General features: G+C 33.7%; 1 protein-coding gene across 4 annotated transcripts in view; it reads left to right on the forward strand.

The window, feature by feature from the left end:
• The window catches only part of LOC127861662 (acetyl-coenzyme A synthetase, cytoplasmic-like), a 47,265-nt gene that overhangs the window by 2,927 nt on the left and 31,078 nt on the right, over positions 1 to 13,260 (forward strand). For all 4 annotated transcript variants that reach the window (XR_008040315.1, XR_008040314.1, XR_008040316.1 and 1 more), the window contains exons 2-4: positions 1,690 to 1,781; positions 2,320 to 2,423; positions 12,499 to 12,571. Coding sequence is in view for 1 of the 4 variants with exons in the window: in XM_052400350.1 (XP_052256310.1) it covers positions 1,690 to 1,781; positions 2,320 to 2,423; positions 12,499 to 12,571 (269 nt within the window). In the remaining 3 variants the exon portion in view is untranslated. The remainder of the gene's footprint in view (positions 1 to 1,689; positions 1,782 to 2,319; positions 2,424 to 12,498; positions 12,572 to 13,260) is intronic.

Below are 13,260 nucleotides of genomic sequence, written 5' to 3' on the forward strand. Positions count from 1 at the left end.
AATATCCATTTTACGCATTTACGAAAAAAATCTGGCCGTATCGATACGTCTGCGTCAGCGTGGCGTGATTTGTTGGTCTCTAACCTAACAGCACTTTTCGTTAATTTAAATTACCGAAAAGTTGTAGACTGGGTTAATATATTATTGTCTATTCTGTTGCGTGATTTCCTGTAACTTGTAAATCCGTCAAAAAGCATATGTCTGCGCGCAATTGAATGCCGGCTTAACCGAAAGCGGCTCAAAACAACACTTTGTTGTCATATAATGACTACATACGGTGTCTTCTAACCATCCTGACATTAAATCTGTAAACCCAGAAAAAGACATTGTCGCCCCGATATTAAACGATTTGATTGCATCGGTGGTGTAAAACGTTAGAAAACACGAAGGGAAACGGATGAGACAGTGAAATAAGTGTTCATTTACTTAGCTTACTAGTTGGCTTGTGTTTTTTTGTCAAGAAAAATGAAGAAAAAGTATAAGTCATGAGTTTTTAATGTGTATTTGTATTAGCATCATAATTCAGAATGGAAAACCTAATACAGTAACTGTTTAAGAAGCTACATATATTTATTATAATTGCTGCAAATGTTTCTGTAAAGTCAGTTATACACCCTTCAATATCCAAGAACACGGGTAGTACAGTACTACCTTTATTTTTGGATATGGTAGTACAGGTACTAATTGATTTTAAGCGTTACTCATTTTCTTTCTGTCAGTGGCAGTACCGTTACTAATTTCATAAATCCTTATCTGGAGCTCTGAAGGTGCTAGAATCTGATGTTAAGAATAATGGGCGATGAGAGTGGTTGTCTGAAATGTATGAATATGATTGTAAATAAGGTGAATGGCTAAAAACCACACATCCTTGGTGTGTGATTTTGTGATCTATTGGGTAAAGCAGGCTTCCTGAAAAGGCCGGACCGCTGGTCTTGTCCGGCAGAATTCTTTATGGTCCGGCAAAGTTTCTTATATCGCCAGTCCTTGTGACAGGCCAAAAAAACTATGACTTAATACTGAAAAGTCTAATACTTGCCAAAAGAACGAAAACATCCTATTAGAATATCTCTTTTCGTGAATTTCGAACCTTTTTGTCATTAAAGAAACACTTATGCGTCACTAGTTCCTAAGAGTGCTCGCCCTTTGTTGTTTTTACTTAATTCTTCAGTTATAATATCACGCTGTTTGGTCAGAACTTTCCATCAGCCTGTCGGGTTGACAGGCACTCTTTTGGGGACTTTTCAGGAAGCCTGTAAAGAAATAAGTTACTAATCATTCGGGAAAAAAGGTATTTAGAGTATAAAGTTGATAAATTTCGTATAAATTTAGATAATCAGTTATTGTTAAGATTGATTTACACATACCTGCATCAACAGAAATAATGTTGCAGAAGACTGTTAGTTGTAAAACATGAATGAGCAGCGGTCTGGTAAAATGGGGCGTTATGATTGCGCGTTAAGTGTCATCCCAGATTTGCCTGTGCAGTTAGCACAGGCTAATCAGGAACAAAACTTTCCATTTTTTTGGTGTTTTCCCTCAAAGGCAGTATCTCATAAGCAATTCCAGTTTAGGCGAAAGGAGTTATCCCTATTTATCCTGAGCAGTTTATGCACATGCATGGCACCCTGTTTTCCCAGAGCTTAGCTTGCATGCTTCGTCAGAGTTGTTGAATTTGAACATTGGTTTCAGGGAAGGGAATGATCCGCATGACAGTGGACACATTACATACAGTCAGCTGCTAGACAAAGTCTGCCAGTTTGCTAATGTTCTCAAAAGCCTGGGTGAGTCGAGTGTTTTATTCTGTGTTGCTTTATCTTATTTACAAAATACAAATTTCGTACATGGAATATTAAAAAATACAACAGGTCTGTGGATAAGTATTTTTAATATGCCATGTTGAAAATTTACCTATAAGGTGTCAATGATGAACCTGTTACAAACATATCTGAATAAGGTAGATATGGCGTAGCTGATGAGGTGTCCACCAATTGTTACAAAAGTCTGCTAAGTTTGATTCCTACTCAAGGACCGTTTTCAATGTCTGCTCCAAAGACACCTTTGTGCTGATTCTACCCAGGAATTGAACTTGAGAGTGTGCAAAGCATTAAGTGTATTAAAGTTTTAATATATGAGCCTTATTTGTGAAAACTGGGCTTAATGCTTGTGCGTAAAGTGCCATCCCAGATAAGCTTGTGAAATCTGCACAAACTAATCATGGACAACGCTTTCCTTTTTATGGTATTGTTAGTTTAAACTTTCATTAAGCCCTATTTTCCCAGATTGTGGCTCATTTGTATTTTATGAACTAATCTGTTACAGGAGTCCAGAAGGGTGACCGTGTGGCCATCTACATGCCCATGATCATAGAAATCACAGTAGCTCTGCTAGCCTGTGTCCGCATTGGAGCCATGCATTCTATAGTGGTAGGTACCTGGTGTACATTGCAGTAACTCATCATGGAGTTATAGAATATGTTTTAAAAAATGGTTCTGCCTATCAATATTTATATGATTCATGTGTGGCAATTTAAGTATGGAAGCAAATCAATCCTGATTATGAAGAGATGTAAGGGGCAATAAATAAACATATGTACCCATTATTGTACTAAGGACGCACCTACAAGCCTTTCAACGGTACTTTGTAAACTGGGGTAAACATTGTCTTATAAACAGGTTGTAGCATTTTCTAGGTTGGAAGTAATAATGTGTATGGGGCTTAAATGCTAATATATATGAGTGAGGTACTTTCACTTTGCTTATGAGTGGTAAAGGGTTAAGGTGACAAGAAATACCATCAGTTCTGTCATTCAATAACAAATTGTATATTCCCCATGTAATTTTATTTTGTTTAATACATTTTTTGCTCAAAACGCATTTGCCAAAAGACGTTCTTCTGAATAACTTCTTTAGAAGTCAGTTTATAATTTAATGCCATTTAATTTAAAACATGCTATGTTTGAATGCACTTAAATGCTATTCTATTAAAAATGCTTACATACTTTATTCTTTTACTCTTAATGGTACAAAACCACACCGCTATTTCTTGAAATGAACTGCATTTCATAAGTACTTAACAGATTTATAAGTAACTATTTGTGTATTGCTTATCTTGCTTGTATTTGTATGTGATCTTAAGCACCTTGTTTAGTTTTAGGCTTTCAGATAACGTTATGGATGGATGTAATCATAATCAGCCGTGCTGAAATCTTTCTTGTAAATAAAGGATGAAACTTTGCATGACATGCAGTTGTCACGTCAAGTTCATCACCCCTCAGATTGTAGTCAGCCAGGCTTCTCATGTCATGTAACTTTGCTAGATAAAATAAAAAATGAACTGCTTCAATCAGAACAAGATTAGAAACAGACTGATATATTGACCTTGATTGCCTTTGCAAATTTGTGATTTTGACACTTGATATTGTAAATGTTAAAATTAGATGTAGTTATTTTACAGCGTTTTACTACGTTTGAATTGAGTTCAAGCAAAAATAAAAATAATTTATTAAGAAACAACTCATTACTGGTATTTCAAATAAAAATGTATTTATAAGGTATGTATTTAATTACTGTATTTACTCATATAATATAAACATATGTGTTTACGATGATATAAATGTGATTTTATTATCTAACCTGTATGTGAGTTTTGGATAAAGCTCAGTTAACCTCAGTTCAGGCTTAACTAAATGTAAACCAAATTTGAATGTGATTAGTAAGCCAAAAACTACCAGTTTGCCATGCAGCATTTTTATCTAGTCAACCTATAAGGTATCCCAATTAAATGATTAATAATGATGTGAATTTCAATTTAGAAAACTGGCAAAATATAAGAATCCAAACTTCTGATTCGAAATATTCAATTTTTTAAAAGAAATTAACCCTTTCCCCGTAAGAAGCAAAGGGAAAATGGCTTTTGCAACCAGCATTAAACCAGAACAGCCTGCGAGTAACTCGGATTTTATGCTGTTTGCTGCTCATCAGTATCTAAGGATTGGAAATGAAGCTATTTAAACTTGAATTTAGTAAGAAAGATCTTTAATTAAATTAACTTTCTATGGGACTACAAATGCCTTCAAATACATATCTAAGTGGTAAAGAAATTAATTAATACTCAGCATAAAAACAGAATCTGGTACATCTTCATTAAAGTATTGTGTAAGGGACTGTCTGCATTTCTATTTTGCATTGCCTTTCAGTTTGCAGGATTCTCTGTAGAGTCTCTAGTGGAACGTCTTTTAGCACCAAAGATTAAGCTGGTGTTGACAGCAGGTTGAAATAGTCATTGTCAAGTCCTGTCTTTGTATCATAGTCAACACATTCCTAGTACATAGTGTTTGTATAAGCAAGCGCTCTGCATGCTTTTTTGAATGTCATAAATTCGTGTGCATTTTACAGTTTGAATTTTTAAACCAACAGATTTTGTGTGATATGTACGTTTTTTTTATGTAGAAGCTCACTACATCCTGTTATGTAGATTTTAATTCAGATCTTTTTTCGTTGAGTTTATTGTTAGCAGGGATCATATTTTCCCGCAACATCAATCGGTCCGGATTTAAATGGGGAAAAAGTGTCTGAAAATTTATATCCGAAATTATGACAAATTACGTTAAAATATATACCATTGATTTTGCTATTCATGAAGATGGTATAATAAATGTACAAGTTAAATTCCCTTAGGCATTATTTTTAAACGGAACATACGAGTTTTCTCATTTTGTTTTATCATTTGCTATTTCATTGACATTGGTTGTTTCGTGTGCTGTTTTATCTGACTGTTTTTCATCGTTGTCAATATTATTAGTCTGTGTAAATCTATACCGATGTTTTTAATCGTTGAATTAATCGTTGTCAACTCGATAATAGCTTACAAACATGCATTGAACCAAACAAATGTCTGTGCGTAGGTTTGTTACTGACAATAACAAAACCAAATAGTTAAGAAATAATTCATGTACGTTATAGTTTGTAGTCGAATAACCCACGGCCGATAGTTAAGATGCGTAGGGTTTAAATGATTTGAAACCACGCATCTAAACTTTCGGTCGTTGGTTATTCAACAACAAACAATAAAGAACACGAATTATTTCGATTCTAACACGATTTTTCCTGAAGATTTATACAATGTATATTATTTTTCGTGTGTACTATTTTATGAGAAGTTCCGCCCATAAAAATAACTTTCGGCTGTTCTGTCGATCAGATCGGCGACTTTTATTTATTTATTGCCGAATTATTCCGCTGGTGGAAAATGTATCGGCATATTTTGTTTAATTACAGCGCGTGCTTTCAGTGTATAAGGTCCGCCCACAATTATTGCAGAATATCCGATTTTCTTCTTTGTGTATATGACAGTTTACTGTATCATGCATGAAATGCACAATTTCCACGAGGATAACATCGAGGTTTGTATCTCCGAAGTAACGATTTTATCCTGGACGAGTACACCTTACGGACCGATTGTGCTAGGTATAAGCCAGTGAAATTATCGATTGATAATTCACGCGTGACCAATACACAGCCGCGCGAATCTTAGCTGCTTGGGGCAATACTCTGATACTAGTCGGCTAACGTGCAATAATCTGGTCCTGACCGGTTTAGAGACTGCAGCGAATGGTTTATCACACCTAATCGAGATAAGAATGGGTGTGCACTGTGTAATCGATTTCATGGCATGGGAATTTTAGCAAACAGAATCAGACCGACTGTTTGGGATTTTCAATCGGTCTTTCATGACCTCAATCAGTCTAGGATCGACAAAACCGACAAAAATATGATCCCTGATTGTTAGCTCACCAGAGCACATCATGTTTTGCATTGTAATAGTTTATCATGCCAATATCAATCCAAAACAACAGGGTGTAAAATTGTAAGCAAAAATTACTTCTGCCCAATATATTGATTATATGCATATTATGCTGACCCTGAAAAATATAGAACAAGAAATATAAAAGATCACATAACAAATTTATTTAATGCCCAACTTTCTTAATATTTTTTACCCCCGCCAAAAGCGCAGGGATATAAAATTGGACTGGTACGTCCATTCGTCCGTCTGTAATTCTGTCCTTCCATCTCTCTCAAAACTTTGCATGGCTCTTTCTCAGAAACTACATAAAATATCAAGATGAAACTTCATGGATGTATAGAAATCAATGAAAAGAAGTGCCATGCACATGAACCATAATCTTACACTTTCTTAAATAAGAGAACTTTGTTGTCCTTTGTTTTTTTATGATGTAAATTTTCAGGGCTATATCTCAGATACCATTCAAGTTTTCAACATAAAACTTCATGGGTGTCTTACTATCAATGAGGAGAAGTGCCATGCATAAAACAATTACCCTACACTTTCTTGAATAAGTTATTGCCCTTTTTTTTGTGTGTATTGTGTAACTTTTTAGGGCTCAGATACGCTACAGTTTTTCAATATGAAACTGCATGGGTGTTTAGATATCAATGAGGAGAATTGCTATTCGTAAAAACCATTACCCTACACTGAAATATTTATTTAGGATTATACCATAGATCAAGGGATTCACACCATAAACAAACTTTATTTGCTTGTTTAAATTAATGTTTCAAAGCAGAACTGAATAATAAAATAATATCAATGATATTGTATAAAAAAAACTAACAATACTAGGCTTAAATACTTAAGGTGTATCTTTAAAACATATTTAGTTGTTATGCCCCTGGTAGGGTGGCATATAGCATTTGAACTGTCCGTCCGTCCGTCCGAAAACTTTAACGTTGGCCATAACTTATGCAATATTGAAGATAGCAACTTGATATTTGGCATGCATGTGTATCTCATTGAGGCTGATTGAGCTGCACATTTTGAGTGGTGAAAGGTCAAGGTCATCATTCAAGGTCAAAGTTCAACAAAAAAATTCCAAGGAAAGTAACATGCTTTAAAGGGAGATAATTTATATTTATCATTTGGTAGGTACAGATCATTTTCACAGGGTAAGTAATATAAGAAAATAACTTCCCTTGTGAAAATGATCTGTACCTGCCAAATTGTATAATCCAAAGGGATATAGTAAAACAAATTTTTTAATCAAAGTGGCGCAGTAAGGGGGGCATTGTGTTTCTGACAAACACATCTCTTGTTTATTAGTGTTTCTTTAATGGATGAAAAGTCACACATGTAACACCATTAGTAATAACAGAGACCATGCTTTATAAAAGCTTTTGGCAAATTTTGTTATCAAGTCATGGCTCTGAACAGAAACACACCACTACATTTGCATCTTTAGATTTCCTGTATTAGACTTTGATAGAAAATTCCTTGGATCAATAGTTCAGGATTCCCAATGAATGCTTGCACTTTGGTCCCTCAGCCATTCATTAATTGATATCATGTGTTGTCTGAATCTAGTCTTATTTATAAGACGCGCAAAGAATTTAGAGATACTTTTTATATGAGCTAAATTCTAGCTTAATATTTGAGAGTGTCACTAAGTTGGACTAGTCTGAATCTAACCAACGCAGTTATATACCTTACTAATAAGATAATAGCTTCTTATTATTTAGGAATTTTATGAAGAAGCCCTAATGCCTCAATCAAGTAATAAATCTACAGAAGATGTGCAGAAATAAGGGACAAAACTTTGATTATTATAAATTACCAAAACACATTAATGTTCATGTAACATTTCTACTGCATACCACTATCAAAATAACAAGGCCGCCTGTGTAAAAAGTAAAACCAAGGGACAAAGGAGACCTTGTTAAACTCTGTTACAGTATCTTTCTTTAAATGTTTCCAACTTTTTTCAATTGTCAAACAAAGACAACTATAAGTAGCAGGAATCGGTCATGTTTTTTTCAAGGACATCATGGAGTTATTATCATTTTGGAAACAACAGTTATGACCCACTGCTTGCTTTTTTTCTGTTTATCCTAGAAAAAATTAAAACAATAGTTTGCAAAATTCCAATTTATTTTTGTGTTAAAAAAGCATTTTCCATCATGCTAAAAATGATAAAAACTAAAATGTACACTGCAGATCTACTGTAATCTTACTTTTATAACTAACTCTAGTTGCCATATTGTGTAAAAACATACTGCAGTTTTTGTTGTTTTTTTTTTAAGTAAAGATCTCAGCGTTTTTGTGCCATAAAGTTGTTATTATGCAATCAAATACTAAGAACCACACTTTCCAATGGGATGACATTATGTTATGCATGAAGAAGTATAATATGCACTCTCTCACAAAATACATGATTGAGAATCATTTATTTATAGCTACAATGTTCTATTTGACTTGAACAATAATATCTAATATCTGGTGATGGGTTTCAGACTACAAATTTAATAATACACATTTGCAGTTTATTTACTAGACTAGGTCATGGGTATCAACGTTTTAAAATGCATTCAAGTTAAATAAAGATGTTCCTCCTGCCCTAAAAATACTTAGTGAACAGGATTGAATTCAAATTGATTATGTTGCTTAATACAATACAGTAGAAATAAGTCTAATGTGACCACAGAGGGTGATAAAACTAGTTTTGGTGTTGATTAACAATGGATGTGTAATCAATCATTCTTTTTGAGTTTTCACTTGAATTGTAAGTTAAACCTGGTCAGGGGTTTTCCTCACTTCATTGGGAAAAGGCCCTAGCTTATGGATTTTGGGAAGAATTTGCTTATTTTGGGAAGATTTCTCGCTGAAATTACTGCTTTGGGAAATGAAAAAGCTACCAGTGTAAGTTAGGATTTTGGGAAAACTGCATGGTTTTTTAGAAATTTTCTATTGGGAAGCGGCCTTTAATAGGCCTCTTTTTTATATAAGGCTGAAAATCCCTGCTGGTGTCTTAGAAAATTTGGGGATGCTTGTTTAATAGGGCATGTGTTTACATAAATGCTTACAAATATTATATTAATTTATCTTGTAAAAAATAAAAAATATTGTGCAATTTCATATAATCATTGGATACTTCAGCCTCCAACTGCCTTGCATCGTATAGCCATAACACAAGCCACTGTGCTACTACCTTCTCTAGTAAAATTTGACTTGCAGACTATTCCATATGTACACATGTATCACTCAAAGGTGTCAGCATACTCTTTGACTTTAAAAAAGCGATCATAGTTGTATTGTTGTCCACTGAATGTGAATTAAATAAATAAAAGTACACATCGCTGAGGTTGAAAAGTGCGGCAAGCATGCTTTTGTTATCGTGTGTACATATATAATCACTAGTATTATGTTAGACATTGATAACTTTCAAGTGCGAAGATGATAACTATCAAGAGTGAAGATGATATCTATCAATGGGTGGCTGGCAGGAAGATTAGATACCAAAGGTTTGCGGGATAGTATTTATCACAATTCTATTTGATACTAAATCATACAGTATTCATTCTATTAGACGCACATGCCCTATAAAACAGACATCAACACAGTTTTTCTGAAATAAATGATTACCATTTAAATGAAAGATCAAATGGAACTCTAATGTGTAAATCAACTCCATTAATTACAGACACCAAATCAGTTTGTCATGATAATCACTCTTTTTGTTGCATTAGGCTTATTTCTCAACATAATCAATTTAAATCCCCTCATAAGCACTAAGTATTTGTTAAGCTTAAAGTGATATTATGGGCATCTTACAGTTTATAGGTGTCTATCGCAACTGTTGTTTATTTTTGGTGTTTTCACTTCATATACACTTGTATTTGTTAATGCAGCATCAACATACTAAAACAATATCCCGGAAAGAGAAAAAATAATGCATTTGAATATCAACCGTACTTTCATTTGTCAACTGATAATGCATGTACGATGTGTACCTAAATTTAGTTTTAGTGCAGATTCGTTCATACGACACAAAGACCCAATTTTGTTTTACGGATCATTTTGGCTTAGAGGACTGGGCGAGTCACGTAAGAATATGGAATATAAAATAAATTTTATAAACAACTGGTAGCAAGATGAGTTGCAGATAATTGGTCAGTAACCACATTTTAACTAACTCTTTTAACCTGCAAAATTCTTTTCAGCTCAATTCATCAGTGAAAAATGCCCATAATATCACTTTAAGGAATTTCAATCAAGTTACCGTACAACTTCATTTAAATGTGATGCATTGTTAAAGTGATATTATGGGCATCTAACAGTTTATAGGTGTTTATCGCAACCGTTGTTTATTTTTGGTGTTTTTACTTCATATACACTTATATTTGTTAATGCAGCATCAACATTCTAAAACAATATCCCGGAAATAAATAAATAATGCATTTGAATATCAACCGTACTTTCGTTTGACAACTGATCACGCATGTACAATGTGAACCTAAATTAAGTTTTAGTGCAGAATCGTTTATACAACACATAGACACAATTTTGTTTTACCAATCATTTCGGCTTACAGGACTGGGTGAGTCATGTAAAATATCGAATATAAAATATATTTTTATAAACAACTGGTAGTAAGATGAGTTGCAAATAATTGGTCAGTAACCACATTTTAACTTACTCTTTTGACCTGTTAATTCTTTTCAGCTCAATTCATCAGTGAAAAATGCCCAAAATATCACTTTAATTTAGTAAAACAATGACTTTTTAATAAAATGGTTAATAAACAATTGCCCTTGTATTTTCAAATGCATATAATCAAATCTGAAACAAATTGCCAAATATTATCTTTTAAGTGACATGAACAAATTCTAGTCATAAATATTCACTTCCCGTGTATTTTGTGTAAATAGTTTGTCTTAAATAAGTGAGCTTAAATTTAATACACTACTTAAGAACACTCTTTTGTCATGAGGTCCTTAAAGCGAGATTATACAAATTTGTCAAATATTTATTAATTTATATTAAATGGGTCAAAAACTTATTAAACATATATTTCAATATAAATTAAAATAAAAGTTATGGAGAACATGTGTCGAAAAATGCGAACGAAGCCAGATATTCAATTCTGAAATCGAAAATGTCTGTACAGTCGAATTCGCCAGTATGTAAATCAGGCATGTACAATGTGAATCTAAATTTAGTTTAACGGTTCATTTTAAATTCCTGCAATGATATCTATTCATACGACACACGAACACTAACTAAAAAGACGAATGCTTTGGTTATTGTAGGAAAATATGTAAGAAATATCTTCGTCACAATCGGCTCGGGGCGCTAATTTGTCTTTGCTGCATTTATGAAATTTGTCTTCAATGTATAATTTGTCTTGCCTATTTTGTGTTATTGTAACATATTTTATCAATATATTACAATTTAACAAATATAAAAAGTCATATAATCTCGCTTTAATGATTGATTGATTAATAAAAAGATCAGTACTGCTCTCTGTCATGTCCAATTATTTAGAAACCTCCACATGGACTGCTGTATTCAGCTGCCTGAGCGCTAGTCATCTTTGATGTTTGGCAGGTCATGTTATTGTTTGTGTCACTACTCAAGCATAAATGAGATGTTCAATGAATGAGCAAAAATCAGGGCCAAACTGGTTTTAGTTGTTTGAAAGTTTGATGAGAGAAAATTTCAGTGCTTGAAAAAAGGCTTTCCACGGCTAAATCTTAAAACATTATACATCAAAAATAATGGATTGAGATGTAGTTGATCTGCAGTTAATAATTTTTGTTTTTATAATTTTTATGCATTACGGGATTCAACAAGATGAAAACACAAAGTTTGGATTTTTGCAATTATCCTTTAAATTGTTTCTGTGATTTTTAGCTATTGTTTTAGGTATTGTCAAAGCCAGCTCATCGACTGACGTCCGCGTCGTGCTAAAACCTTAACATTTTGTATCTAGTAACGGAAGTATTAATGTTTAATTTGACGTTAATTGATCTACTGTATTTCGGATACTGAAGGCTTTAGAATTTAGCAATTTACGATGTGAAAAAATGCGTACCAAAATGCATATATGTCTATATATATCGCTATATGTATACATGTCCCGGAAAATCTGCAAATAACCCAGAAAATTGAGCTCAATGTCCCGGAATCGGTCTGAAAATTTATGGCATGTATGTTTTTAAATGATGGTTACTCAGAATAAAATGTGAACACTTACCCCTACTAACCATGCTCTGTATAATGCTTTAAAGAATGCTGGAAATTTTTTAGAAATGCACCGTAACAAAGTTTAACAAGACAATGTTGGTTTTACTTTATATAAATAGCTAGTTATTTTGATCATTGCAACGAAAATATGTAACATAGTTTGATTTTTCATGAATGGTTTTATGTTTAGGGTAATTTATGTAAGTCAAAGTTTATTGTCTAATTCCTTGGCAAAATGAACGCGCAATCTTGAGTCATTTACAAAAAGTACGGTAATTTCAAGTTCATGGGACAACTGCCTAAAGTCAGGGAGACCACACATGTAAAAATATCTCTCACTATTGTCAACAATAAAATTACTGTTGTTAATGTTTAGTTTACTTCAGCGTAAAATGCATGACTAGACCTAGAATGCGTGTCTAGGTATAAAAGGCAAGTGCTTGTTTTTTTGTTTTGTAGTTCGGAGGCTTTTCAGCGGACTCATTGGCAGATCGAATTTTAGACGCAAAATGTGCAATAGTTATCACAGCAGGTAGAGTAGGCTACTGTTATGTCTGACATACATGTGAAGGGTTTATACTGATTATTCTTTGAAGATTTTTAATTATGCCCCGGGATTTAATGATCAGGGGTATATTGTTTTTGGCCTGTCTGTCATTTCTGTCTGCCTGTCTGTCATTGTATGTGTCCCAACACTTTAACCTTGGTCATAACTTTTGCAATATTGAAGATAGCAACTTGATATTTGGCATGCACGTGTATCTCATGGAGCTGCACATTTTGAGTGGTGAAAGATCAAGGTCATCCTTCAAGGTTAAAGGTAAAATATATGGCTTCAAAGCGGCGCAGTAGGGGGCATTGTGTTTCACAAACACAGTTCTTGTTGAAGCACGTTTTTAAGTAATAACCTCAAAGATTTCATGCACATTCTAACAAAAACAATTGATTAACTTTGTTATCCCCCGCCATAGGCGGAGGGATATTGTTTTCCGTCCGTCTTTCCGTCCGTCCGGCACTTTTGTGTCCGGAGCTATATCTTGGAAGTGCTTTGGCTGATTTCATTGAAACTTGGTATGAGTATATATATCATATATGGATAAGAGGATGATGCACGCCAAATGGCATTGTACACCATTGGATAATAACGGAGTTATGGCCCTTTGTATCTTGAAAAAATGCTTTTGTGTGTGTCCCGAGCCATATCTTGGAAGTGCTTTGAAG

The sequence above is a fragment of the Dreissena polymorpha genome, chromosome 16, assembly GCF_020536995.1.
Source record: "Dreissena polymorpha isolate Duluth1 chromosome 16, UMN_Dpol_1.0, whole genome shotgun sequence".
NCBI classification, from domain to species: Eukaryota; Metazoa; Mollusca; class Bivalvia; order Myida; family Dreissenidae; genus Dreissena; species Dreissena polymorpha.